The 27,333-nt window shown below is 35.5% G+C and overlaps 1 protein-coding gene across 1 annotated transcript in view; it reads left to right on the forward strand.

Annotated features, from left to right (window-relative positions):
- Gabra2 (gamma-aminobutyric acid type A receptor subunit alpha2) overlaps positions 1-27,333 on the forward strand; it is a 136,585-nt gene that overhangs the window by 95,548 nt on the left and 13,704 nt on the right. The window contains exon 7 of the mRNA XM_051198333.1: positions 188-340. Within this exon, the coding sequence (XP_051054290.1) occupies positions 188-340 (153 nt within the window). The remainder of the gene's footprint in view (positions 1-187; positions 341-27,333) is intronic.

Here is a 27,333-nt window from a genome sequence, read left to right on the forward strand (position 1 = left end):
CTTAAAAAATATTTTGTTGCAATAGGACATTTTTATTTCTCAAAGTTTTCATCAAATTCATGTGATCATTTCTTCCTTCCTTTCTTTTTTTAATCAGGAACTTTTCTTCTTCTAATTCCTCCCATTTCTAAATTGTTCTGACTATTGACAATTACAGTTCCTTAAGCTTCTTGCATTCTCCTTCCAGGTGAATATACTGTAATGACAGCTCATTTCCACTTGAAAAGAAAAATTGGGTATTTTGTGATTCAGACCTATCTGCCTTGCATCATGACTGTCATTCTTTCCCAAGTGTCATTCTGGCTTAACAGAGAATCTGTGCCTGCAAGAACTGTGTTTGGTGAGTGAATACCTGCAGTACAGCACATTTTACTTCAAAGTTATTCTGTCTCTATGTTCATCATACCCATGACTTGTAATGCATAGTGCAGGGAATGTTGGTTCTAGTTTATAGATGAGAAAACCAAGGTTCTGACTGTAAACTATAATCAGTACCACATTTTTTTCAAGGATTTAAATTACTCAAATATCTTGGAACAACATTTAGTTATTTATTTTATTTTTATTTTTCTGTTTAATCACACTGCTTTGTCTCTATTCTAACAGATGAAGGTGTGGGTTTTTTTTTTTTGTTTTTTTTATTCAAGGATGAAGAATATTATATCTAAAGGCTGTTTGTGCTAACATTTTCTTTCTTTCATTTCTTTTCAAGAAAAGTGATGCTAATTCTCCCTCTTACAGAACATGGAAAATATTGAGCTAGACTTTCTTTACTTCCATTGGGGCATTTGATTTTCTTATGTAAAACAAGGAAAGGCAATTTCAGTTTTAAAGAGGAGAATATCATGAGTTTAGACTTTCTATATTTACTTTGGCTGTGTTTTGTAATGAAGAAATGTAATCTATGCATTTTAGATGAGAGAGAAAGTCATCTATTTGAGTAGAGTATTTTATACTCCCACCTCCTCCCCTTTGTGGTGTGTTCTATTGTATAATGGAAACTGCCTTTACTCTCTGTAGGGCTTAGATTTAAGGCACACATAGCCAGGCCCACTTAAAATTCAAGTTCTTAAAACAATGCAAGAGAATTTGATAGTAATTTTTCTGACATAGAAAAGACTGAGCACATTCTATAAGAAATGGATTGTCTTTGTGTCTTTGTGCTTGTGGGTACTCTCATTCACTTATGAACATGTTGTTGAGAACATGTTTTCATGTCTGCACCAGGAACTGGAAAAGCTAAACACACAAAATATAGCTTCTGCATCAGGTGGTTTGCTTAGTGGATAGAAGCAGAATAACTAAAGGATAATGGCAGTGTGGGATGAAGGCTTTATTGCAGAAGCACTTCCTTATTGGTACAGCAACTTAAAGGTTATTCTCTTATATTAAATTCAATGAATAAAATGGTAATTTAATGTTTGAGACTTGTCTTTAAAATGAGTAAGAGTGTTGTTAGCAGAAAGGATCAGCAAAATCATAACCAAGGAGAATATAATGCTCAGTATTATTGATGAATGAAAGGACATGGTATGTTTGATGACAACTGTTTTGGTGATGGACAATGAAGTTATATAGAGATATGGTTCTAGGCCTTAATGAGAAGGGAGTTGCTGTTCATATGAGAGAATGAAACTTCAGCTACAAAAATAGGTAATCCTATTCAGTGTTCTATTGTCATGACATTGGTAAAGCCCTAAGAGAAAGACTTACTATTTAATAAGTTCTATATATTTTATTTTGATAACTACTTTTCTGAGTACTATTGACACTATACAGTTATGCATATTTATTCTATATAATCCATGAAAATATCATGGTCAATACTTTCCAGTTTTCTCTTATTCCTTTCCATTTTTATGTTGTGATGGCAGTAAACACAAGTTCCATTCTTTATACATAATTTAATCACATCTCACAGCATTGTTAGTTATAGATATTATGCTGTGTGGTGGATTTACTAAAATGTACACTTTTCAAAGTTATTCTTTTTATGATTAATATGATCCCATTTATATTATAGAAAAATTTGGTACTTTTGTAGAAGTTGAAATGTAAGAAAAACTGAGAGACAATGAGTAATGTTAGAGGGATACTTTAGTGCAATGGAATAAAATTATATTACTAATAAGGAAAATAAAGGCAATGAAGAAAAATGAAAGGTAAGGAATAGATCCAAGAGTTTGGGTAGATATTCATCAAAACAATAGAAAAAGGAAGGTTTACAATGATATTTAAGGTAACCTTTATTTCTTTAATTGAATAATGTTGTCATGTTGTTGAATAACAAAGCAAAATGAACAAAATAGATATGTTAGAAAAATTAATGTTGTTTAGGTTAAGTGAATTTAGATTTTATAGTTACTTGTAATATCAGTTTTCAGCCCAGTATGTGAATGGAAGTAGTGTATACAACAGAAACAGACAACAGTGCTTATTGATAAATATGGGAATCACTGGTTAATATGCAATGGAATTTATATAGCAGATAAATTTGTTGGGTGAATATGGAACCAGGTGAGAGAATCCTTATGAATTTTAATAGGTGAAAATTAGATACTTAAAATTTGAATAAAATAATCATAAAATTAGGAAGAAAGGACAATTTTATCATCAAATAAACTAGTACATAGAAAGAGCTAAACATATAATCTTCCACTGATATCCAGTCTCAGGTATAATAGCAGAAACTTCTTCCAATTTAATAGGACAGTCTTAGAAAGATATAAACAGTCACAATATGCACTAAGAAAAGGATGGAATACTAATTTGTTTTGGCAAACTACTGCTAGGTATGGACAACTTCTAAAATGTGGTTGGTTGATATGGTGGCTTTCTTTATTCTGTCCTTCCCTCCTTCCTTTTTTCTTTCTTTTGTGTTCTTTAGTTTATTTAAATCCTTTTAATTTTTGTATGTTATTTTCCTTTTTTAATACAGAGATAGAATTGGGGAAAGGATTAGAGGGGACATGAAGTTGAGTGAGTACTGAGGTAAGGAAGGTCTAGGAAGATTTGAGAGAGAGGAAATAATACAACCAAGATACATTGTATGAAAAAAAATAAAACTTTAATGACAGAAAGGGGTAAGGAGACAGTAGATCGATCCATGTCTATTGCCATGCACCAAACTTAAGTTCAAGTGGATCAAAGACCTCAATATAAATCCAGCAACACTAAACCACTTGGAAGAGAAAGTGGGGGGTACCCTTGAAAGAATTGGTGCATGAGACGTGGAACAGACATTGAGACCAACAATTAATAAATGGGACCTCCTCAAACTTAGAAGCTTCTGTAAGGCAAAGAACACAGTCAACAAGACCACACGGCAGCCCACACATTAGGAAAAGATCTTCAACAACCCCACATCTGACATAGGGCTGATCTCTAAAATATAAAAAGAACTCAAGAAGTTAGTCACTAAAACAACAAATAACCCTATTAAAATGTGGGGTATATTAAGAGCAGCGAAGCAAAAAGGATGGGTAACATATAAAGGCAGACCTATCAAAATTACAACTGACTTCTCCATGGAAACCCTCAAGGTCCTGGATAGATGTTCTACAAGTATTAAGAGAACACGGATGACAGCCCAGGCTACTATACCCAGCAAAACTCTCAACCAATATAGATGGAGAAAAAAAGATATTTAATGACAAAACCAGATTTTTCCCAATACATATCTAAAATCCAGCCCTACAGATAGTATTGGAAGGAAAACTCCAACCCAAGGAAGGTAACTACGCCCACAAAAATGTAGGCAACAGATAATCAAACTAAGCCAGAAACCAAGGGAAAAGAAGAACAAATATACTCACAATACCACTGCTAACAACAAACCTAAAACAAGCAAGCATCAACAATCAATGGTCCTACTCCCCCTCAACATTTACGATCTTAACTTAACTATAAAAATACAGAGGCTAACAGAATGGATACAAAGACAGAATCCATCCTTCTGCTGCATACAAGAAACACATCTGCTCTTCAAAGATAGATAATATCTCAGAGTAAAGTGTTAGGAAAAGATTTTCCTATCAAATGGAACCAAGAAGCAAGCAGGTGTGGCTATCCTAATATCTAACAAGTTAGACTTCAAACAAAAATTATTCAAAAGAGGTGAAGACAGTCATTTCGTTTTCATCACAGGAGAAATCCATTAACACAAAGACTCACTTCTGAACATCTATGCACCTAATACAAAGGCACCCACATTCGTTAAGAAACGCTACTAACTCAAAATTTATATAAAATCTCACACACTTATGGTGGGAAACTTCAATACACCACTCTCAACAATACACAGGACCACTAATCAAAAACTCAACAAAGAAACAAAAGAACTAACAAAAGTTATGTCTCAACTGAGTTTAACAGACATCATTACAACATTCCATCAAAACACAAAAGAATATACCTTCTTCTCTGCTCCACATGGAACCTGCTCTAAAAATTGACCACATACTAGGTGGCATAACAAACCTCAACAGATACAAAAGAATAGGAATAGTACCCTGTACCTTATCACACCACCATGCATTAAAATAGGAATTAAACAACAACACAAATAAGCAGAAAACCTGCAAACTCAGGGAAACTGAACAGTGTGCATTTGCACCACACCTGGGTCAAAGAAAAAATAAAGAAATTAAGAACTTTCTAATATTCAACGAGAATGAGGACACAACATACCTGAACTTATTGGACACCTTGAAAGCAGGACTACAAGGGAAGTTCATTGCACTAAATGCCCATATGAAGAAAACAGAGCATAGTCACATAACAGAATTAACAGAGCAACTGAAAGCCTTAGAACAGAGAGAAGCAAACTCACCCCTTAGGAGTAGATGCCAGGAAATAATCAACTTGAGGGCTGAAATCAACAAAATAGAAAACAGGAAAACAATACAAAAAAATCAATGCAACAAAGAGTTGATTTTTTTTTTGAGAAAATCAACAAAATAGACAAACCTTGATCCAAACTAATGAAACAGCAGAGAGAGAACATGCAAATTAACAAAATCAGAAATGAAAAGGGGAAAATAACAACGGACACAGAGGAAATCCAGACAATTTTCAGGTCATACTTTGAAAACCTGTATTCCACAAAAATTGAGAATTCAAAGGAAATGGACAAATTTCTGGATAACTATCACTTACCAAAATTACATCAAGAATAAACAATTTAAACAGACCTATAACCCGCAATGAAATAGAAGCAATCATCGAAAGCCTTCCAACCAAAAAAGTCCAGTGCCAGATGGATTCAGTGCAAAATTCTACCAGACATTCCAGGAAGAACTAATACCAATACTCCTCAAACTGTTCCACAAAATAGAAACAGAAGGTTCATTGCCAAACTCTTTTTATGAGGCCACAATAACCTTGGTACCCAAGCCTCACAAAGACACAACTAAGAAAGAACATCGATGCAGAAATAGTCAATAAAATACCGGCAAACCGAATTCAAGAATAAATCTTAAAGCCTTAAAACAGAGAGAAGGAAACTCACCCCTATGAGTAGACACCAGGAAATAATCAACTTGAGGGCTGAAATCAACAAAATAGAAATCAGGAAATCAATACAAAAAATCATCCAACATGACCAAGTAGGCTTCATCCCTGGATTGCAGGGATGGTTTAACATATGAATATCTATCAAAGTGATCGAACATATAAACAAACTGAAAAAGAAAAACCATATGATCATCTCTCTAGATACTGAAAAAGCCTTCAACAAAATTCAACACCCTTTCATTATAAAGGTCTTGGAGAGATCAGGGATAACAGGAACATACCTAAACATAATAAGAACAATATATAGCAAACCAGCTGCCAAGATCAAACTGAGTGGAGAGAAACTTAAGCCAATTCCTCTAAAATCAGGAACAAGATAAGGCTGCCCTCTCTCTCTCCATATCTCTTCAATATCATACTAGAAGTTCTAGCTAATGCTATAAGACAACAAAAGGAGATCAAGGAAGTCAAACTGTCTCTATCTGCAGATGATGTGATAGTATACATAAGAGACCCAATAAACTCTACCAGAGAACTTCTACAGCTGATAAATACCTTCAGCAAACTACAGGATACAAGATAAACTCAAAAAAATCAGTAGCCCTACTTTTTTCAGATGACAAAGAGACAGAGAAAGAAATCATAGAAACATCACCCTTTACAATAGCCACAAGCAACATAAAGTATCTTGGTGTAACACTTACCAAACAAGTAAAAGACCTATATAATCCTATATAATAAGAACTTTGTGACTCTAAAGAAAGAAATTAAAGAAGATACCAGAATATGGAAAGACCTCCCAAGCTCTTGGATAGGTAGGATAAACATAGTAAAAATGGCAATCTTGCCAAAAGTAATCTACAGATTCAATGCAATCCGAATTAAAATCCCACCACAATTCTTCACTGACCTTGAAAGGATAATAATCAACTTTATATGGAAAAACAAAAGCCCCAGGATAGCCAAAACAACCCTATACAATAAAAGAACCTCAAGCGGCATCACCATTCTTGACTTTAAGCTCTACTACAGAGCTATAGTTCTGAAAATCCCTGGTATTGGCATAAAAATAGACAGGTAGACCAATGGAATCGAATTGAAAATCCTGATATTAACCCACACACCTATGAACACCTGATTTTCAACAAAACAGCTAAAATTATACAATGGGACGAGGACAGCATCTTCAACAAATGGTGCTGGCACAATTGGATGATGGTGTGTCGAAGACTGCAGATAGACCCATGTCTGTCGCCATGCACAAAACTCAAGTCCAAATGGATCAAAGACTTCAACATCAATCCAGCCACATTGAACCTCTTAGAAAGGAAAGTAAGAGGTACCCTTGAACAAATTTGTATAGGAGACCACTTCTTGAACATAACTCCAGGGGCACAGACACTGAGAGACACAATTAATAAATGGGACCTCTTCAAACTTAGAAGCTTCTGTACGGCAAAGGACACAGTGGGCAAGACCAAAGGCAGCCCACAGACTGGTAAAAGATTTTCACCAATCCTATATCCGACAAACGGCTTATCTCCAAAATATACAAAGAACTTAAGACATTAGTCAACAAAACACCAAATAAACCTATAAAAAATGGGTTACAGAACTGAAGAAAGAATTCTCATTAGAGGAAATCAAAAAGGCTGAAAGACACTTGAGAAAGGCTCAAAATCCTTAGCTATCCGGGAAATGCAAATCAAAATAACTTTGAGATACCATCTTACCCCTGCCAGAATGGGTAAAATTAGAAACACCAGTGATGACTTATGTTGGAGAGGATGTGGAGAAAGTGGAACACTCCTCCACTGCTGGTGGGAGTGCAAACTCATACAGCCATTTTGGAGATCAGCATGGCGGTTCCTCAGGAAAATGGGAATTAGTTTACCACAGGACCCAGCAATCCCCCTCTTAAGCATATACCCAAATGATCCACATCCATGCAACAAAGACATCTGTTCAACTGTGTTCATAGCAGTACTATTTGTAATAGTAAGAACCTGGAAGCAACCTAGAGAGAGAGAGAGAGAGAGAGAGAGAGAGAGAGAGAGAGAGAGAGAGAGAGAGAGAGAGAGAGAACATAAAAGAGGGAGCCAATATTGGTTTGAAGATAAATTTGAACACAAAGAAAGGTCTAGAAAACTACAGGACTGCTGCCAACTAACAATTTGAGCATCATTGGAAAGGCTACCATAAATGCCCATCCTGGATAGTGAGATCAACAACTAACTTATCCATGGAGCCCTCATCTAATACCTGTTGGAATCAGGAGCAAACACCCATACATAAACACTGAGCCAAACTAGAATCCACATGCAGATGGAGAGGACAAGACCAGGCTGCAGAAACACATAGAGACAGTTGACCTGAACAAGGAGGAGCTAATGGGCCCCCAGACTGATAGCTGGGAAGCCAGCATGTGACTGACTCAGGCCCCACTGAATATGGGTCTCAGCCAGAAGGACTGAGCAGTCTATGGGAACCTCAGACAGTGGAGCCAGGATGTATCCCTGGTGCACAAAAGGACCTTGCAAACACATTCCCCCATGGAGGGATAACTACATTAACATAGAGACAGGAGAGAAGCCCTAGTCCCTACTTCACATGACCTGCCAGATCTACATGACAAATGGATGGTTCTTGAAGAAACCATCCTGAGAGAGTTAACCCATTCACATAAAGCATAACTTGGTATGTACTCACTCATATATGGATATTAGACATAGAGCAAAGGATCACCAGTGTAGTAATATATTCACTTTGTCTGCTTCTGTGGCACTGACCATGCCCATTTGGGGGTGGATCCAGGGCTGGAAGTGACCTGTGGAACTAGGTCTGAGGAGGAGTAGGGAATGCTCTCTGGCTGGCGAGACGGAGAGGAGAGCATCCCCTGGAACCTACTGGTATTCATCTGTCTAGGTGTTATGTTATTTCTCATTGAATAAACATCTGTTTGGCCTATTTGTTTATCCTGATCCTTATTAAACCACGATACACCATCCTATAATTCACATTCCAGAGAAACTAGAATACAAGGAGGAACCTAAGAGATTCACACAAGGTTCCCCACAGAAGGAGAAAGGAGCAAGATCTCCTGAGCATATTGGGATTAGGGGGAGTGAATGTAGAGGGAGTTTTGAGAAAGAGAAAGGGAAGAGAAGAGAACATATGGGACCAGGAAGATTGAGTCAGGGGACAAATAGACTAGAGCCAAAAAAAAAAAAAAAAAAAAAAAAAAAAGATACCATAATAATACCATAATAGAGGGAGCCATTATAGGTTTGAAGAGAAAACTGACTCTAGAGAAATGTCCAGAGACCTACAAGGATGACCCCAAATAACAATCTGAGCAGTAGTGGAAAATAGTGGAAAGGTTACCTTCAATGCCCTTCCCTGATAATGAGATTGATAACCACCTTATATGCCATCCTAGAGTCATGTAGTAGCTGATGGAAACAGAAGCAGACACCCACTAAGCTGAACTCCTAGAATCCATTTGCAGAGAGGGAGAAGTAATGAGTAAAGGGGGCAAAACCAGGTTACAGAAACCCACAGAGACAGCTGACCTGAATAAAGGGGAGCTCATGGACTCCTATACTAATAGCTGGGAAACAAGCTTTGGACCGACCCAACCCCCCTGAACATGTGTCTCAGTTTGAAGGCTATTGGTCCTCTGACAATGGAACCAGGACATATTCCTGGTGCAAGACAGGACTTAGGGAGCACATTCCCCATAGAGGGTTACTCTCTTAACCTAGAGATAGGAGGGAGGGCCTAGGTTCTTCTCTGAATGATTTAACAGATTTTGATGTTCTATCCTGGAAGGCCTAATGTTCCCTGTGGATGGGAGGGGGATTGGGAGGAAGTATGGGAGAATGGGAGGGAGAAGAAACTGGGATTGATGTATAAAATAAAAAAAATGAAATAAAAAGAAAAGGGTAATAAAAAGAGAATGGATAAATGAGTAAGCTGAGCAATATTTGTTTTAAAAATGTATATATATATATATATATATATATTATAATTTTAAAGATGAAATTTAAATTAAGATTTATCTAGAAACAAACATTGGCTTAAAATTTTTTGCACATATTTATTTAATATCAGTGTTTTCTTTATAGTGATATAGCATGAGATTATTAATACTATTTCATTACAAACCACTGAAGTTGTTTACATAAGTGGTTTATAAGTTGGCTATTTTCCAAGTACATACTTTGTTCAATATTTCTGTGGATTGAGTGTGAATAAGTAAATTAGGGATAGTACAATAATGCACTGTTGTGTCACTCAAAGGTGCACTAAAGTATTCAAGAACGAGTACCCTCCACATTTCTTTTCTTATGCTTTGTAAATACCCATATATAATGGCACCAACCAGATCTTATTATATAATAACCAACCAGATCTTATTAAACTTAAACTTACTTGGTTTTGAGCATGTCTCACTCATTATCTGGAAAGTAAGTGCACATAGTTACTGTCATAGAGCATGGAAAATATGTTCTACAGGGTAATGATAAATGTCTATCAAATAAATGGGAGGCAGTCACATGATCCACAGCAGTGGACAATTTCTCATTGTTAAACTCACTGCATCTTTATACACAATTAGAGTAAGGATATATTCCATTCTAAGTATCAGTAGCTATTGTGAGTACAAAAGAAGTGAAGCAAAACCACATAAACTATTCATGTGAAAAACTACAAAGATAGTATTTAAAAAGTGAAGGTATGTTAAAATAGTTGAGAACATTTCAAAACTTAAATAAGATGAGCAAAGACACTGGCAAAGATACAGAAAATTATATGAGACAGTGAAAATGCAGAATAGTAAAATGCATACTGGAGAGAGAAAAATCAAAGAAATCAATGCCCTACAAAACAGTTACGACATTCATCAAGTGTACATGGAATATTATCCAATACAGATGAAGTTTGGGGATAAAAATAAGTTCTTAATATAAATAAACTGGTAGAAATCATTCCAAGTTCCTTCTTCAAACTATAACAGTGGCATCAGTGACTGAGAACTGAATACATTTGAGAATGAAACAAGCACACAAAGAACCAGCTTTCCAAACAGTAAGCCACTTAGGAACTCAGATTAGGCAAGAATATCCAAATACAGGGTAGTGCAATGTAATCATAATTATAGAATTTATTAAAGGCAAAGCTCAGAGGAAAATCCATAGTAAGTAATGCCTAAATTAATGAAGAAAAAGACTCAAGTAAATAAATAATCTGAATTACCATATTAGATCAGAAAACCAAAACAAAATGACAATAGAATCAAGGAAAAGAAACGAGAGGAAATCAAAACATGGTATGAAGGCTGTAGCTTAAGTCAACAGAACCAACAACTTGTTCCTTTCATATATCAGCAGAATTGGGAAACTACTAGACAAAAGAAAAAAGAACAGAAACTTGTATACAGTGTAGACTTTACTATGGACTTTGCAGAATGTAAACAGACTGTTAGAAAATTAAATGACAAGTAGCCACCAGCAAATTAAGTAATGTTGATGGGATAGATTTCTAGAAAAATACAAATTAACTTTAAAAATATCTCAGGAGATTTAAACCAAGTTCAGCGAGTAACTAGACATGTTGGACAGAAAAACACAGAGTACCAAATGGACTCCATGATGAGTCTGCTTAAGTTTTCATAGATTTAGCACCAACCATCTTCATGACTGAACAAAGCAACACTGAATTTGAATGCCAATCATTTCTCAGAATTTCAAATGCAGAGATATTTTCTGAGATACATATTTCCAGCTTTGAAAATTACTGATTAAAAACAAAAACATGATGTTGCCAGAAATAGCAGAAGTATTCATGTTAATGATTTCAAAGTAAGGCTGCCTGACTTTTAAAGAACAGATAGAAGAGATTTTATGTAGAATAACTATATAGTAATGAAAAAGAGAGCAGAGAGGGTTTGTGTAAATATATAAGTTGTACAACATAAATAATATATTACTTGTTCAATAGAGAATATGATGAAAATGATATTTTACTAAGGTCTATACAAAGTTTCCCTAGCATACAGACATAGGCATAGGCATGACACAGGCACTCAGATTTTAAAAGAAACCTGTACAAAATGTCCATTTATGTAGAGGTGTAGTGAAAACATCAAGATATAACTCCAAAACAGCAAAGGTGTCAGCAGTGTTAAGGCAGCCAGATTGACTCTAAAAAAACATATACATTTTTAAAATTATTTGTGATAAATTGTATTTATAAATTGAAAACCAAAACTAAGAGCTGGGGAGAGTTGAAAAGTCAACAAAATGATTGCTCCACAAGTATGAGGACCAGAGTTCAGATTCCAGAATTCATGAATGAAAAAACAAAAGGGTGTGGGGATGATAGTGGCATGCTTGCTAATTCCAGCTCTGGAGTAATGAAAACAACAGGTTTCTTCAGGGTTTGCTCACTGCCAGAATACCTTAGCAAGCACTAGGCCAGTAAGAGTCCCTGTCTCATTAAACAAGGTGAAAGACAGGGAGACAACTTAGAGTGTAAGAGAATTGTTTCCAGGCCTTATAAACAGAGTTTCCCTAGACACATGGTAGAAGAATAGAATCAATTCCTTCAAGCTGTCCTCGGACCCCCATAAGTCCACCATGGCATGCATGCACACATAGACATGCCAAATAAATATTTGAAAAATTAAATAAAATGAAGAAAGTCTCTGTGGAATGTTGCCTAATGTGCTCAGCTCTCCACACATGTGTATATATATCCAGGCACACCTGCATAAACATATGTACCAGCATGTACATACACAAGCACTCAGGAGAGGACAGGAGAGGAGAGAAGAGGAGAGAGAGACACACAGAGACAGAGAGACAGAGAGAGAGAGATCACATAATTTGCAAATATAGATGTAAGGACTAAAATCAATTTTCTTTCAAATGGATGCTTTTAAATGGTAAAAGCATTCTTGGCAAAAGTTCTGAAAGTTATTCTTTGTAATTAATATAGCTCTGCATTATGTATGTACACAGGGGCATATGAAGGACAGCAAATCCTGCATTGAATTTTAACACTCAATCCTTCTTTCCCTGCTGATGGCTGTTAACGTATGCCCTTTCTAAATATTTCACTTCAAATTGAGGCAGGTTTATAGAATTTCTTTTTCTTCTTTTTTATTTTTTAAACAAAATAAAATATGAGACAATAAAACAAATATGATCACATCGAAGCTAGACAAGGCAGACCAACAGAAGGAAAAGAGCTTTATGAAAAGACACTATGCTCAGGAGATCTTGGTCTTTTCCCCTACTGTAAGGGACCTTGTACAAATCTCATAGGTTCCTCCTTGCATCCTAGTTTCTCTGGTGGTGTGAAAATCCATTTAATTTCTGGATACAAACATGTGCTATCTCCATTGGGGGAATGCTAAGAGGATGCATGAAATAATAAATGAAAGACAGACATATTTCCTGTATCTGAGTATCTACAAATTCTGTAAAGGAATAGAGATCTTGAAGGGCTATGATTGGTAGTAGCTAACAAATTTATATATATATATGCTTGTATGCTAATATTTTTATTAGAGGGGAAAATAAGTTTTGTTAAAGTGTAGAAGGACTCATATCCATGCATGGACAACCTTTGACTGATACGTAGTTGAGGAGTTACCTAGAGACTTACAGTTTATTGACCATAGTCTCAAAACCGTGTTAACTTACCCATCTTATTTCCCTGGCTAGTACACATAGACATATTAATTTGAAGACGGTAGATGAGGGCAGGCTATGACAGGAAAGAGCACTATAGAAGCCCAAGGTAAAACAAACAATGCCCAAAAGGATAGCTTAGATGAAAGTTTTGGATGAGTAACAAATTCAGTCTTTGCAGCTAAAGAGATGGGGAAGTCTTAGAAGGAAAATGATAATTTTCATTGAAATTCACAAGAAGGTGTTAGAAGGAGTATAATGTGTGGATGGTGGCAGGGTATGAAAATAATGAGCATAAAGCCTGTACATGGCAGAGTTTATTTCCAGTCTCCATTTTCCAAGAGGCACCGGCTGTACAATGCTAACAGGAGGCATACCTGGCATCTCAGAATTGACTTTGGCACAGAACAGCACATGCTAATCAGATGCAAGCTGCCAGCCCACCAGCAGCCTTTCTCCCTGCTGCTGTCACAATCTCATCCCAGCCATCCCACTGCCAATTAGGAAAGCGACTGAAGCAAAATACAATAATAAGCTGTGGCGAGGAAAATTAGGGAGCCTTTCGAGTCTAGTTCTGGCTGAGATGATTTGTCAGTTATGTAGGTAGCCTACCTAAGCTTTATCAACATAAATGAAATATTATCACTCTTCAGTAAGGGTATAAGAAGGAGATTAAAAGTATATGCTATTGTTAGTTTAGTTGATCAACTTTGTATTAATTTTGACAAGGGCTTGTAAATATTAATATAATCATAATTATTAAAGTCACTTAAAGCACTCTCATTTTTAGTTCAAAAATAATATTAAGAATACCGTGGTATGAACATCCTATTGATACCATATGCTGAACTATGTATGTCAAATTTATTTGTTGTTTAATTCTGAAAACAAATTCCTAGTTAGAACAGCAACATTGCCTTCCTACTTGCAGTCAAGAAAACTGGTCCACTAAGTTGTCCAGAGGGCTTGTACTACGTAATCTCTCCATAACCCCCTTCCCATTATCAAACACCATATCAACACCAAAACAACTTATATATTCTTTGATTTTTGAGAATAGTGTTTACTAAAAGCACATCAGAACTTGAGGACAACACTAAAATCTAAATTCTAATCATCAGTCTTTGCTATCAGCAGCTGAATTTTGAAGAAGATTGTTTGCCTTGCCCTATAGCTGAAGTTTTCCTATCAATTACTCGAGCAAGACATATAATAAAATAAGTATTAACCTTTTCATAACTTGTTTCCAAATCTTATAGCTTGAATCTTAAAGCAAATTACTCTGGTTAAACCATCTGTAAGCATGTAACTACTCATAGTTGCATCATTATATAGTCCTTATAAGAAAAAAGTTGTCTTCTAAAAATATTTGCCCAATACATTTTGTCTTGGAAACCATCTATAAAATCTTTATAATGCTATATAATGTATGAGGAAGACTGTGGGTATTGAAGAATTTTTTTCTTTCTGTAGTTTTTTGTGGTTTGTTGACTCAGGCTTTGTTGTGAAGAGCAGGTAAGCCATGAAGGATGATGCTTTTCCTGCTTCAGCCTCCCAGATACCACTGTCAGTCTTACTTATCCTTTGTCTGTGATTTGACTTACGTTTTCAAGTGTAGCTTTTGTTTTCAGCACTTATACTTTGAAATTATAAAGTGGAGAACAATAACTTTGCTACTTAATTCTTCCCTTGTTGTATAGGTGCATGACATTATTATGGTGGGATATGTTTATTTTTACTACAACAAACTTTTGAATTTGCATATTTAGGTTTAAATTTTAAAAATTATAAAAAGCTGCTAGTGATGTATAAATGTGTTTTGTCATTTCAAGGAAATAGTTTCTAATTGGATGACTTTTGAGATAAAAATTTTCTAATGCATTATTCATCACAAATAGCATAATATTTTCCCAGCTAGATCACCTTAGAACGTTATAAAAAGTCTCCCAAGTGATTAACATTTCCACATTCACCCTGCATTTCATGGCAATGCAATTTACAAGAATGAAATAGAAAATGGATTTGATAACAGTGGGGAGTTTGTACAGAAAAGGGCTTTCTTTGTTGGTCTGCTCTTCTTTTATTGTCTTATTGTTATAGTGCCAAATGTGCTATTTTATCTTAAATTCAAGAAATCCCGATGTTACTCTGAAAATTAGCAGTAGTCACATCACGTTTGACTATATTAAAGGACAGCAGGTGTCTGAGGCAACTGCAATTGACTATTTCTATGTCCACTCTTACTATAATGCAGGTGATTCTGGGCAACACTGACTTCAGTAATCTTGAGGTTAGATATGAGCCATGCTACATTATGGGAATTATATTTTTGGTAAGGTACACTAGGAGTCAACAGGTCATGTTTGCAAGATTTGGCTTTAAGTGATGAAAGCAATGTGGGATATGTTTGATAGAAACTGATTATCAAATTATGATAAAGAGCTGAATCATGTCCTTTGAGACATTTAAGGATAGAGTAGTTCAGTCATGAATATCAATGTTTTAATTAATTCAGAATTGCAAATCTATTATGAAAAGATTCATAGGTTTGGAAAAACAAGGAAAGAATGGAGAAGAAACCAATAGAGGCATTCTATTTTGCTTTCTGATGATCCATGCTAAAGTATTTCACCAAGTAGAGAATGAGTAACTAAAAGATAAAATGTCTGGGTCTTTCTGGAAGACATTTATATAGTTCAATGTTCTTTGGCTTTCCTAAGTCTGCCACTAGATGGGACTCTTACATCCTTCCTTTGCGTTCTCAGCATCTTTATCCACCACTTATCTAGGGGGGCTAAGGAGCACAAAAAAAAAAAAAAAAATCAGAAGCTACAGAAGTCTGAATTAGACAGATTATACAAGAGTTATTTGCATTTGTCATTGAAATTCTGTAAATTACATTTTCTAATCCTCATTGTAGAGACAAAGTTAATGAGGTAAGAAAGGGGTAGGAGATGAGAGTTTTATAATTGTTGGGTAAGTGCAAATGCCAGACACATGTACTTATACTACCTGCCCACTATCCAAGAAAGCATCAGTTCCATGTTTTATGTAGAACGGTTTACTATGGAATAGCTGCAGGGGCTGTGCAAAAGCCACCATTTTATATAACTTAAAAACAAATGATGTTTATATTTGATGTAATTAAGCTATAGCACTCTGAAGAAGCAGATAGAAGACTCAAATCCCATTTCATTTTAATACCCATTCCTTTCTCCAGGTATATCCATTTCCCAAGCTATTAAAACCATTCTATGAATTCTATGCTCTTAGCATAATAGAAAACTTAAAGGCTTCACCAGCATAATGCAAGGCTAGAAAAATGATATTAATATATATTATGAACCTATAAGTGATTTTGAAAGAAATGCCTTTTTAAATTCTTGGGCAAGAACTGGGTTTCAAGTCAAGCTGTCTAAATTTGTGCCTTATTTTTACTACTTGATATTACTGTGGTTTTCAGTAGGACTCTTCAGTTTGTTTCAGTTTTCTTGCCTATATAGTATACAAAATGGATCAGTTAACACATTAAAGATAACCTCAGAGGTTGTATCAATGCTGCATCAAGGAAAAAAATCAAGCAAGCAAACAAGCAAACAAAAATATTTTTTTCTGGATTAATTTGACCAAGAATTTTGAATTTTCCCATGTGCCTTCCATTTGTCTGTGGTTACTGGACTATCTATAATCTCTCATCTCTCTTTACCCCACTCTGTGTGTGTGTGTGTGTGTGTGTGTGTGTGTGTGTATGTGTGTGTGTGTGTGCGAGCGCAATTGTGTATGTGTATTACACAGTGAATTCTTGGAAAAGCAAGTCTTCAGGTTTTAATTGCAAATGAATACACCATGTTTACAGATTTCTGCATTTCTCTGCACAAAAATTGGTGCCTTTGCTTTATGTATTATATTTATTCTTTCAGTCAGTCTAAAGAGGTTGTGCTTGCCAGGCACTGTGATGGGCTTTTCTGGTGTTATGTTAAGCAAAACTGAGATACTTTCCTCAGTTACTTAGAGGTGTGGGACAGAGGAAGAAACTCTGCACACTTTATTAATTATGCTGTGATAATATGAAAAATACTCTCTGGCCACACCAAAACAAATAAACAAACAAACTCACAACAGAATGGCAGTACCACCCCTCTCTAATATCTGAGTTCAAAAATCACACTAAATCTGTATTTGTATGAATGTTCCTTCAGTTTCAAATTTACTGTGAACAATGTTCACTCTGTTTTGAAAGTCTTTTAATGTCTCACAAATTCAAGAGCTGTTATCAGCATAGATGTTAAATTGATTTAAGTAATATATTTATGAGTGTGTTAATTCAATTTTGCTATATGTTGTGATAATAGCATTAAAATAATTTTATGGTTTCTCACAAAGTGTAATCAAAGTATTTGGGGCTTGGGGATGACTCAAGTTTATTGATTTAATGAGAAGGATAATAATTAAACATTTTTATTCCTTCAATTTTCCTTTTTTGGACAATTTTTTGAAAAAAGCACTGGAAAAGTCATCATATACCAAACCCTCTAATATGTTATAATTCATTGAAATTCAGTTTTACATGTTTTCACAGGCTGCCTCTTAAGATTCATATAGCAGTACACAGTGATCTACTATAATATCTGAGTTTCTCGCTTAAATTTTCTGGTCACAGTCAGATATTTGTGAATTTTTCTTAGCATTAGTATATTAACATACTCTTCAATTTTCAAAGGTAGCCTGCATTACATCGGCTTATTACTTTATTAAGCTTTTATGCAGCTTTTTGGATTACAAGTCAGTCACAAATAAAACAAACAAACAAAAAAAAAAAAAAAAAAACACCCTGAAGTAAATGATAGGCATCCTACTAATAATAGGGGTCTCTTTTTTTAAAATCATGTATTAATGTTATGAGGCTGAAATTCAGATTTCAGTGCTGACATCTGCAGAGTTTGCAATCTGTCTTTCCTATTCTTACAACAAACTAACGCTGAACAAAAGGAAGACCAAGGTGTCTCATTGCATTGACAAGTGGACCAAGATGACAGTCAAAGTGTCATCCCAAATTGTAAAGGACAGGCAAACTAAGAGTGACACAGCCAAGATCTCTACCTGGAAGAGAAGCTGTGGGAGCCATATGCTGATTGGAACATTTTCATAGTAATTTTGATGAATTGCCTGGAACTGAATCTGTGTTAGTGTGAAAATGAGACACTTACCAAGTTGTAGTCTTACTGCACATCACATATTCATGGACTGTTACTAAGAACTTTATTAGATTGTCAAGAAGGATCTGAGAAATATGGCCAGGGTCAGTGCAACAAATCATTCTTAGCTTTTCCCAGACCTTCAATCAGAGCAAATATTTCAGAAGAACATGTTTGCTTGGCTAGGAATTGTCCTGGTAAATGAAATAGAATTTTTAAATAGAATGTTCTCTATCCAGCTATATATATCTAGCTATATTTACTATATTTACTTAACCCCAAAAGATGGATAACTCATAACTATGGCAATCAGGGCTTCATGGAAGCATACTATGAATGTTGTATGTTAAGCAGCTAGGAAACTTGAAAAACATTTGTGATGGTTGTAACCTGGGACACAGTTCCACTAGAAATGAGATGTGTCAGCGGCTCACAAACTAGAGCCCTGCCTTTACCTTTCCATCATGCCATCAATGGACTTAAGTGATGAGTGGCTTACACATAAAGAACTGAAAGATACATACCATCTCTGAGAAGAAATATTAATGGAATTGAAAGTCTATAAGTTAAATAATTGGGACACTCAGAAATTCACCATAGGTGGTACATATATCTATAGCAGGCATTATTAGTACAACACAGCAAACATTAAACTAAACCAGAGAAATTAACAAAACCCTACACTAAAAGTCTTACCTCTATTCCCAATCCACAATTCATTACAGTTTTCAAAAACAACAAAATTGCATGATATGACAAGAGAAAAAACCAAGAGTAAAACCATGATTTAGTTGTTGGAAATCCTGGATGGGAAGTGTAAACTACATTTGATACAGATATTAATGTTTAATGGGTTTTCTGGTAAACATGATGGACAAGGGAGAGCTGGATAATGCAAGCAGAGGAATATAATTAAGTAATATCAAAGGGAAACCTAGATTTAATTGTGTCCATTCATTAATTCCCAAGAAGAAACAGAAAATTAAAAGTAACAACAGGAAGCATTGGAACTAAAACTGCACAGAACAGAATTCAAGGAATGGGTTCAGCAGGAAGCTGTCTAAAGGAAAGATGGGTGAGGTTCTATGTATAGGTCACTGTAAAGTTCCCAAAGTGTTACTCAAACAGAAAGATAAAACTCAACAGTAGCCAGAGAATAGGAAAATTGCTACAAATCTAACACACAAGAAAAAGAAGGAAGGATGACATGAAATAAATATTTGACATAATGATAACTGGGAACTTGAGAATATCAATTACAGACCAAACTTCAGAAATCTATTCAGAAAGGCCCTAGGGTAGCAATAAGTACAGATTTATGAAGACGTTCCAGAAGGCTGGCTCACAGCAAATTTGAACTAGCTTTGTCTGTAAATAAGTTCTGTTCCAGCCAAGACTATGTAGTAAGACGTATCAAAAAAAAAAAGGAAAAAAAGATCTGCCTATATATTGAAAACTACAGTAAGCAAAAGGCATTCCTAAGATCTTGGTGAGGTGGACAATATAGAAGGAAAATGGGGGTGTTGGAGAGATGTCTCAGTGATTAAGAGCACTTGGCTGCTCTTCTAGTGGTCCTGAGTTCGATTCCCAGCAACTGCATAGGGGCTCACAACCATTTATATTGAGATCTGGTGCCCTCTTCTGCTGTGTGTGTGTGTGTGTGTGTGTGTGTGTGTGTGTGTGTGTGTGTGTGTGTGGGTGTGGGTGTGGGTGTGTGTGTGTGTGTGTGTAATAAAGAAATCTTTAAAAATAGAAGGAAAATGAAACCAAAACCAAAAATCATCAACACAGTTATAAAGTATCTGAAGTCATCTTGAAATTGGGCCATGATGCCATGGCCTTGCATGAAATCCTCACTTTCTCTTCTCTTTATCCTTCCTTCCTTTCCTCCCGAATGCCTTGTTTCTGTGTTCTTGAGTCTTGTACATGATATCTACTGATTTTTTATATATCATTTTGCTCCCTACCACCTATGTCTCCCTAGTAGTCTTGCCAATCCTGCTGGTCTAGACAGACTGCCTGATTGTGGGTTATCAAGAAGTTTACGCAGTTTTAATATAGATAACATTTGTGTTTTTATTTTTTAATGTGTCTGGGAGAATCCATCTAATTTTTCTCCACAATCTCCTGAAAGTGTGGATTCCTTCATGAAAGAATAGATAGGTTTTTGATATTGTGCTAATAAATACATGATTTTTCAATTATAAATCAGTAGGGGTTTTGGTTAAATAAATATTTAATATTTAACAACTGTCTAAAAGTTTCTACATTATTCTCAGTACCTTTTAGAATTTTGTAGAGAAGACAGGCTGTAATCTATGAGGGAAACTAGGGTACGGCTTGTGCAAGTGAATAGGCAAATTGACAGATGTACAGGACACGTCAAAGATGATCTCAAGAAAAAGAGAGCAAAGACTGTAAACCCTGACCTAAGCAAACTGAAGTGTTCATAACATGGCTATTGCAGAGAGCAAGAACTTTTGCTCTTTGTTAATGTGTGTGCTCATATGAGCCTATAGAAATAGACTTTGGCTATTATTAAATGATAATTCATTACATGAAGGAGCATGAATTATCAAAATACAAAAGAGGCCAATGTGTGCCAGAGGAAAGACTGCAGTTTAAGCAAAAGCATGTACATTTACCCAAACTGATAAAATATTTATTTCTCTGCACCTTAATCTAAAATCCTAAATTGGTGTCATTTAGATTGTGGACAGTTTTGCTGAAACAAGGTCTTAAGAAGCAAAGTGCTTGAGTCTGGAAATAAGCTTTGGATATAATAAATCTGTGAGCACCCCTATAAACCAAAAGAATAACATGTTATTTCTGCAAACATGTTGTGGTTGCACAAGCTGTAAATAGCACCTTTTAGACCATAATTGTTTCTGTGTCCTCACAAAATTTGAATTAGGAGAGTATGAAATATCTTGGTTTTACAACAAAAATAAATGTCTAAATTATGCCTAACATATAGAGGCCTCAACATTTTATTGAACAAGTGTAAAGGAGTAGTAAGTTACAATTGTAACCTTTCTCAGTGTGGTTGTAATGTTTTTGTACACCGTGATTTTAAAAAAAGACAGCAACAAACAATTTTTATAAGACTCTTGATTCTGCCATTTCTAGCAGTAACTAGCAGGTAGTATCAAACAATATTACATTCCTCCTTTTGCAGTTTTTGCTTCTGATTATTGATAGTTCTCTTTCTTATCTTCTACTACACATGCTAACTCTTCTCTGTCACTCCTCCCTCTTTGTCTGGTCCCGACCTCTCCTTCTTTCTGTATCTATCTTTCTGTCTACCTGTCTCCCTGTCTTACACACACACACACACACACACACACACACACACACACACACACACACAGAGGGAGAGAGAGAGAGAAAGAGAGAGAGAGAGAGAGAGAGAGAGAGAGAGAGAGAGATGCAGGTCATATTAAAGTATCTTTATTATTTCATTTCTTGAATTCACTCACAACTGTTATTCTTTCTTCACAAGCACAATGTATCTTTTGAAAACAGAAGGTCCAGCTTCACACTCTGTTCATTTTGTCTCAATAGTAACACTATGAGAAAGCACAATTGTATATCCTTACTTAAAAGAAAAGAAACTGATTAAAACAAGAGAAGCAGGGAAGGAAATTCTCCAAAGTCAAAGGTTGAAACTCAGACATATGGCAGTGGTGACTTGTCTTTGCATGGTATTGAAACCACTCTCTCTCACTTGACTTCTTCCTTCATCAACTATTTTATCCCAGTACTTAGGGTTGCCTTGCTTACAGACCGTTTGACCAAATGTTGGGAATAAAACACCACTAAAACATAGCAAGGTTTTGGTACTATTCAATCTGTTACATAAGTCAAAACCAGGATATACAAGAAGTGGGGGTTGGAGGTGGTAGTCTTTGTCAACATCACTGCCCACATATTTCAATATATATGCAGATATTTTAAATGACAAAGCACTTTAGAGTACTTTTTTTTAATATGTTACTGAGAAAGTTGTAGTTCTCTTGGAGAAGATGTGCATTGCAGAGGTCATGCCAAGGTAAGAAGGATGAACACTGAAGCAATGCTTGGAACAGTCATTTACACAGTGCATGATGAGCTAGCAAGATGCCATTATTGGAACACACTGCAAAGTTCTTGAGCTTTCCAGACAAGTGCATTACTTCTTAATGTTCAGCTCTTTCTGGTTACGTTGTAATGAGATCCATCTGGGCTGAACCATTACACTGAAAAGCTGGCATATGAAAATCCTATCCTTCTAGTGAAAGTGAAAAGGGGAGAGATGGAGGGAGGGCAGGAGGAAGGCACTTGGCAGATGAAGATAGCACTGTCATTGTCGAAATCAAAAACATTTTGAAAGCAAATAAAGGTACACAGAGGAAGGATCTGAATATGGTAAAAAGCTTATGGCTACACAGAGGATTCATACTGAATCTGCTGTCACAGTGTATTCACTTCAGTGAATGGACCTGACATTAGTTTTAAGCTCTGAGTACAAGATTTGAAAGAAAACAGTTTATGAGCCTCAGTCATTTGAACTTGAATGATACTTTATAAAATGAATGAAAATATAATTATGTCACTTTTCCCTTTGCATCTCTCCCTACAACCCCTCAAAATCCTCTCCCCCCAAGCCATCTCTGATACACCCCAAATTTGGTGGCCTCTTTTCCTTTAATTATTGTGGTTACATAAAGATATATGTTGTACATGCATATGCACGTGTGTGTACATATAAATAAGTAACTACATTCTGACTAAATCCATATATGTGTGTATATGATTTCAGGGTTGACCATTCTGCACTAGATAACCAACTAGGGCTCATCATTGGGGAAGTCCCTCTCTCATCAGTCTTTAGTTGCCCATAGTTTTTTCACCTTACAGTGTCAAAATAAGGACATTGTCATTAACTAGGTTTGTTTAGATAGTTGCATGGTTGAGGTGTTAAAGGTACAGCTTACCTGTCATTTCTAGGAGAAGCAATCTCTGTGCTGGTTGTCTGTTTCTCTGGCTCTTACCCAATTCCTGTTCCTCCTCTTTGATGTTATGCTAAACCTTAGAAATGGGAGTTTTCTTGTAGAAGTATTCACCGAGCCTGGGCTTCCTACAATCAATTGATCTTTGCAGTATGACCCTTTAATAGTCTCCATTGATATGGGGTGAGAGATACACTTACCTGTGAGTATAAGCAGATGTTGTGGATTGCTGTTAGGAATTGCACTGCTCCAGTGAAGTCGTGGTAGTACATTTTCCTCTAAAACCCACTACTGTAGTATCTCCTGGTAATTGGTTAAATTTCTAGCAACAGAATGACATTCTTTCTGTTGAGCAAGCCTTCATTCTAAATGACAACAGTCAGTTACCATTAATATATGATAGCCACTATTGCGCCCTTAGGGATAGATTATTATGCTGGTCATTGTTATAGTTGCTTATTGTTTTAGCAGGATAAGACTGTTGTAGTCTTCCCTCCCTTGGCAGCTCATATACTACTTTGGAAGCTAGTCTTCAGGGAGAAGGCTCTCAGATTAGAGCCAATCTTCAGAGTTTTTTGTCAGACAGGGAGAAGGCTCTCAGATTAGAGCCAATCTTCAGAGTTCTTTGTCAGAAGTATGTAGAGTCTTCAGTGATAGAGGCTTACAAGCTGACAGTCTATGACAGGCAACCAAATGAAGCAGCTTTAGTGTTTTGTGAGTTAATTGACCTACTCTAACCTACAATTTGAAGGAATGTTTCTCATACTTGATACTAGTTTTGTTATCTAAGGCTTTTCTGTGAAGCATTGGTAGGTCTTATGGTGTGTGTGTGTGTGTGTGTGTGTGTGTGTGTGTGTATGTGTGTGTGTGTATGTATGTACAGACATATATACAAATTGTTATTATATTATACATAATTTTAGATAAAATGAATTGATTTCTTGAGGCTTTATCTAACATCTGTAGAGTAATTGTACTTCTTTCTCCTTTATCTATTTTGACTTTTTTCCCTATTCCCCAATTTAAAGCCCCCTTTAGTTTTTCCCATTTCCCAATTTATATCACCTATGACCTATATTTCTCTCTATCCCATTCCCTGGATCTCTTTTTACTTTTTTTTAAAAATTATTTATTTATTTATTTTTATAACCAAGTCCATTTAAATGAAAACAAACATTCATAGACAATATTTGGGAATTTGGGCATAGTTCTTTCCAAACTACTTCCTGCTGGTAAGGGGCACTGTCAAGGGGGATCTCTTTTTACTTAACTGCTCAGTGAACATTAACATACCCACTAATTGTGAGAAATCATTCTTATTTGAAAATGAAAGATGTTATCATATGTCCCTTTTATTTATTCTAAATAAAAAATAAATAAGTAAAACAAAAGCCCACAGGAAGCAAACAAAATGTAATGTAGATTTACCACAAGAAAAAAAAATGAAAATTAATGTTTTTTTGTCTATCAATTACCACAAGTTTGTAGTGTTATCATTTCAGAATCTGCCCTTGTAGAGTTTTGTATTTTATTGCCTCCATCATATTTATTCATTAATTCATTTGAATTGTCCATATCTATTTATTTAGTTAGTCAGTTATGGGTGTTTGAGTGTTTGGTCTTTTGTCTGTATGTGGAGCACATGCATGTCTTGTACCTGTGAAGGCCAGAATAGGGTGATGAATACTTTGGAACTGGGACAGATGTGAGCTGCCATGTTGGTGCTGGGAACTCAACCCAGGTCTTCTGTATGAACAACAAGTGTTGTTAACTCCTGAGCCATATCTCCCAGTCCCTCCTTATTTTTTAAAAGCATAAAAGGAAGTGAGAAAGTGGGCCTGGATAGTTTGCTAGTGAGTTATAAGAAAAGAAAGAAAATTAGAAAAATTAGCGAAATTATATTTGCAGTGAAATTAGTGAATTAGTATTTTCAGAACTTCAGATATTCCATAGTTGTAGCAATCCAGGATATACTTAATTAAGGAGGGGATAGTTGAAACTTATTGATTAAAATATGCTTTAAAGTGACATGATATAGTGTGTAGTCTTGTTGCTCACATTCCAGCTAAATGTTACCAATAAAAATAATAGCCTTCCTTCCTGAAAGAAAAACATACTATTCCAAATTAGTAAGTGGGATGAAGGCATGGCTATGTGAATAAAATCCTTGCTGTGAGAGGTAAAAGCAGGGCATCTGAAAGCCATGTGCTGTGAGGTAGGAAAAGGACAACTTACAGGGGTTCAGTAGCCCCTGTCATTGCAGTCTAGATTCAGTGTGACTCCCAGACTCAAAAAAGTAAGGTGTGGATAGGTAGAGGAAGATGACACCAAATGGATCTTCCACAGTGCAGACAAAGGTACTTGTACTTGCAGTGAACACATGCAGACAACAGGTAGATGCACACACACAAACATACATACATACACACACACTTACATAGAAAAAAGAGTAAGCATTGTATAGATTTTACAGTGAGTCCCTGTAGAACTCCTCCAAAGGTGTGTATTTGTTTTACCAACTCCAAACCTTCCTAATGTCAACGGTAGAATCTGGTGAATGGGGATATCCACTGAAGTCATTTACAAGCAGAGGTTTTAAGATTTAGACTTCCTTGAGGCAACACTAAGTATGTGGGACAAAGTATACCCTAACAAGAAAGGTTGTAAGGTAAGGCTGGAGAATGAGTAGTATATACTAATTGTGAAAAGCATTGACATATTTCTTGGTGTCTGTTAGGGCCATATGAGGGCAAGTTTATATGTGTGCTTTGAAGAGACCTAAGCAAAACTCTATGTTCTTACTTCTGCTTGACCTTAAGAGTCTACACAAGCTCAATAATGTATGCCAGAATAGAATCATAGGTTTCCTCTTTAAATGTTGCAAAAAAAACACTGTTTATGTGTAGTAAACTGCATACAGCTGGTTGGGAAAAGTTAGATTGTTTCTGCTTTTAGAGATTTAAAGAAGACTCTGTACATTCATAATATAGTTGTCCACCAACCTAACAAACAGATTTCAGTGGTCCCAAAGGAAAATATAAATACAAATGCATACATGATATTCAGATGACATATTAAAAACAAAAAGAAACAAACCTGATGTTTTACATGAAGGAGGCACTCAACATAATTACTATTTCACAAGTGTGAATAACCACAGTGATCAGAAAACATTGGGATCTCATATTTAGTATGTTGAAAACTGTCAACCTATAATTCTAACCAATCAAAACTAAATTTAGAAAGCTAAGAAAAAAATCAAATATTCTCATCAAGGTAATTACAACAATAAAAAAATGAAACTGTAGAAATAGATATATGTATGGTGTCCCAGATTTATTTTCAGCATCTACTTAACTTCAGATACATAAAAACAGAAGAGTAAATATTGCCATTAGCAGAATTTAAGAAGAGTACCAACCTGACTGAAAACATGGTGGATAATAACAAAAATCAGCAGAAGAAATGTGAGCAATGGAAAGATTAGTCTATGAGCAGTTGTAAATTATAGTTTAAATGTATGTTTTCCTTGGCATATTATTTTATTCAGAATATGAATTTAAATACACAGTGTGTGAATTATATACCTACATAAAACAAACAAAATTGTATAATTTGTGATGATTGATAGTAAGCTAAAATATTTATGCTGTTGATATTTAGTTGGCATTAATCTAAATTATATTACTATAAATTTTAGCACCTAAGAAAATAGTTCAAAATACAATGTTTAAATGTATCAGGTTGTTATCTTTATCTTTTAATGAAATAGGTGTCCATATACTTCATATAAAGAATATTCTTTTTTTTTTATCAGGCTGAATGTCTAAGATGAGGTGGGTCGTTTACTTAGCTTTTAATGGGAGCCTAATAGTGGATGACATCAGAATGGTTAGGAGTGCTTCCTGAAAAAAATCGATAGTGAGATAGAAA

Source organism: Phodopus roborovskii, unplaced genomic scaffold (assembly GCF_943737965.1).
Source record: "Phodopus roborovskii unplaced genomic scaffold, PHOROB, whole genome shotgun sequence".
Classification (NCBI taxonomy): domain Eukaryota; kingdom Metazoa; phylum Chordata; class Mammalia; order Rodentia; family Cricetidae; genus Phodopus; species Phodopus roborovskii.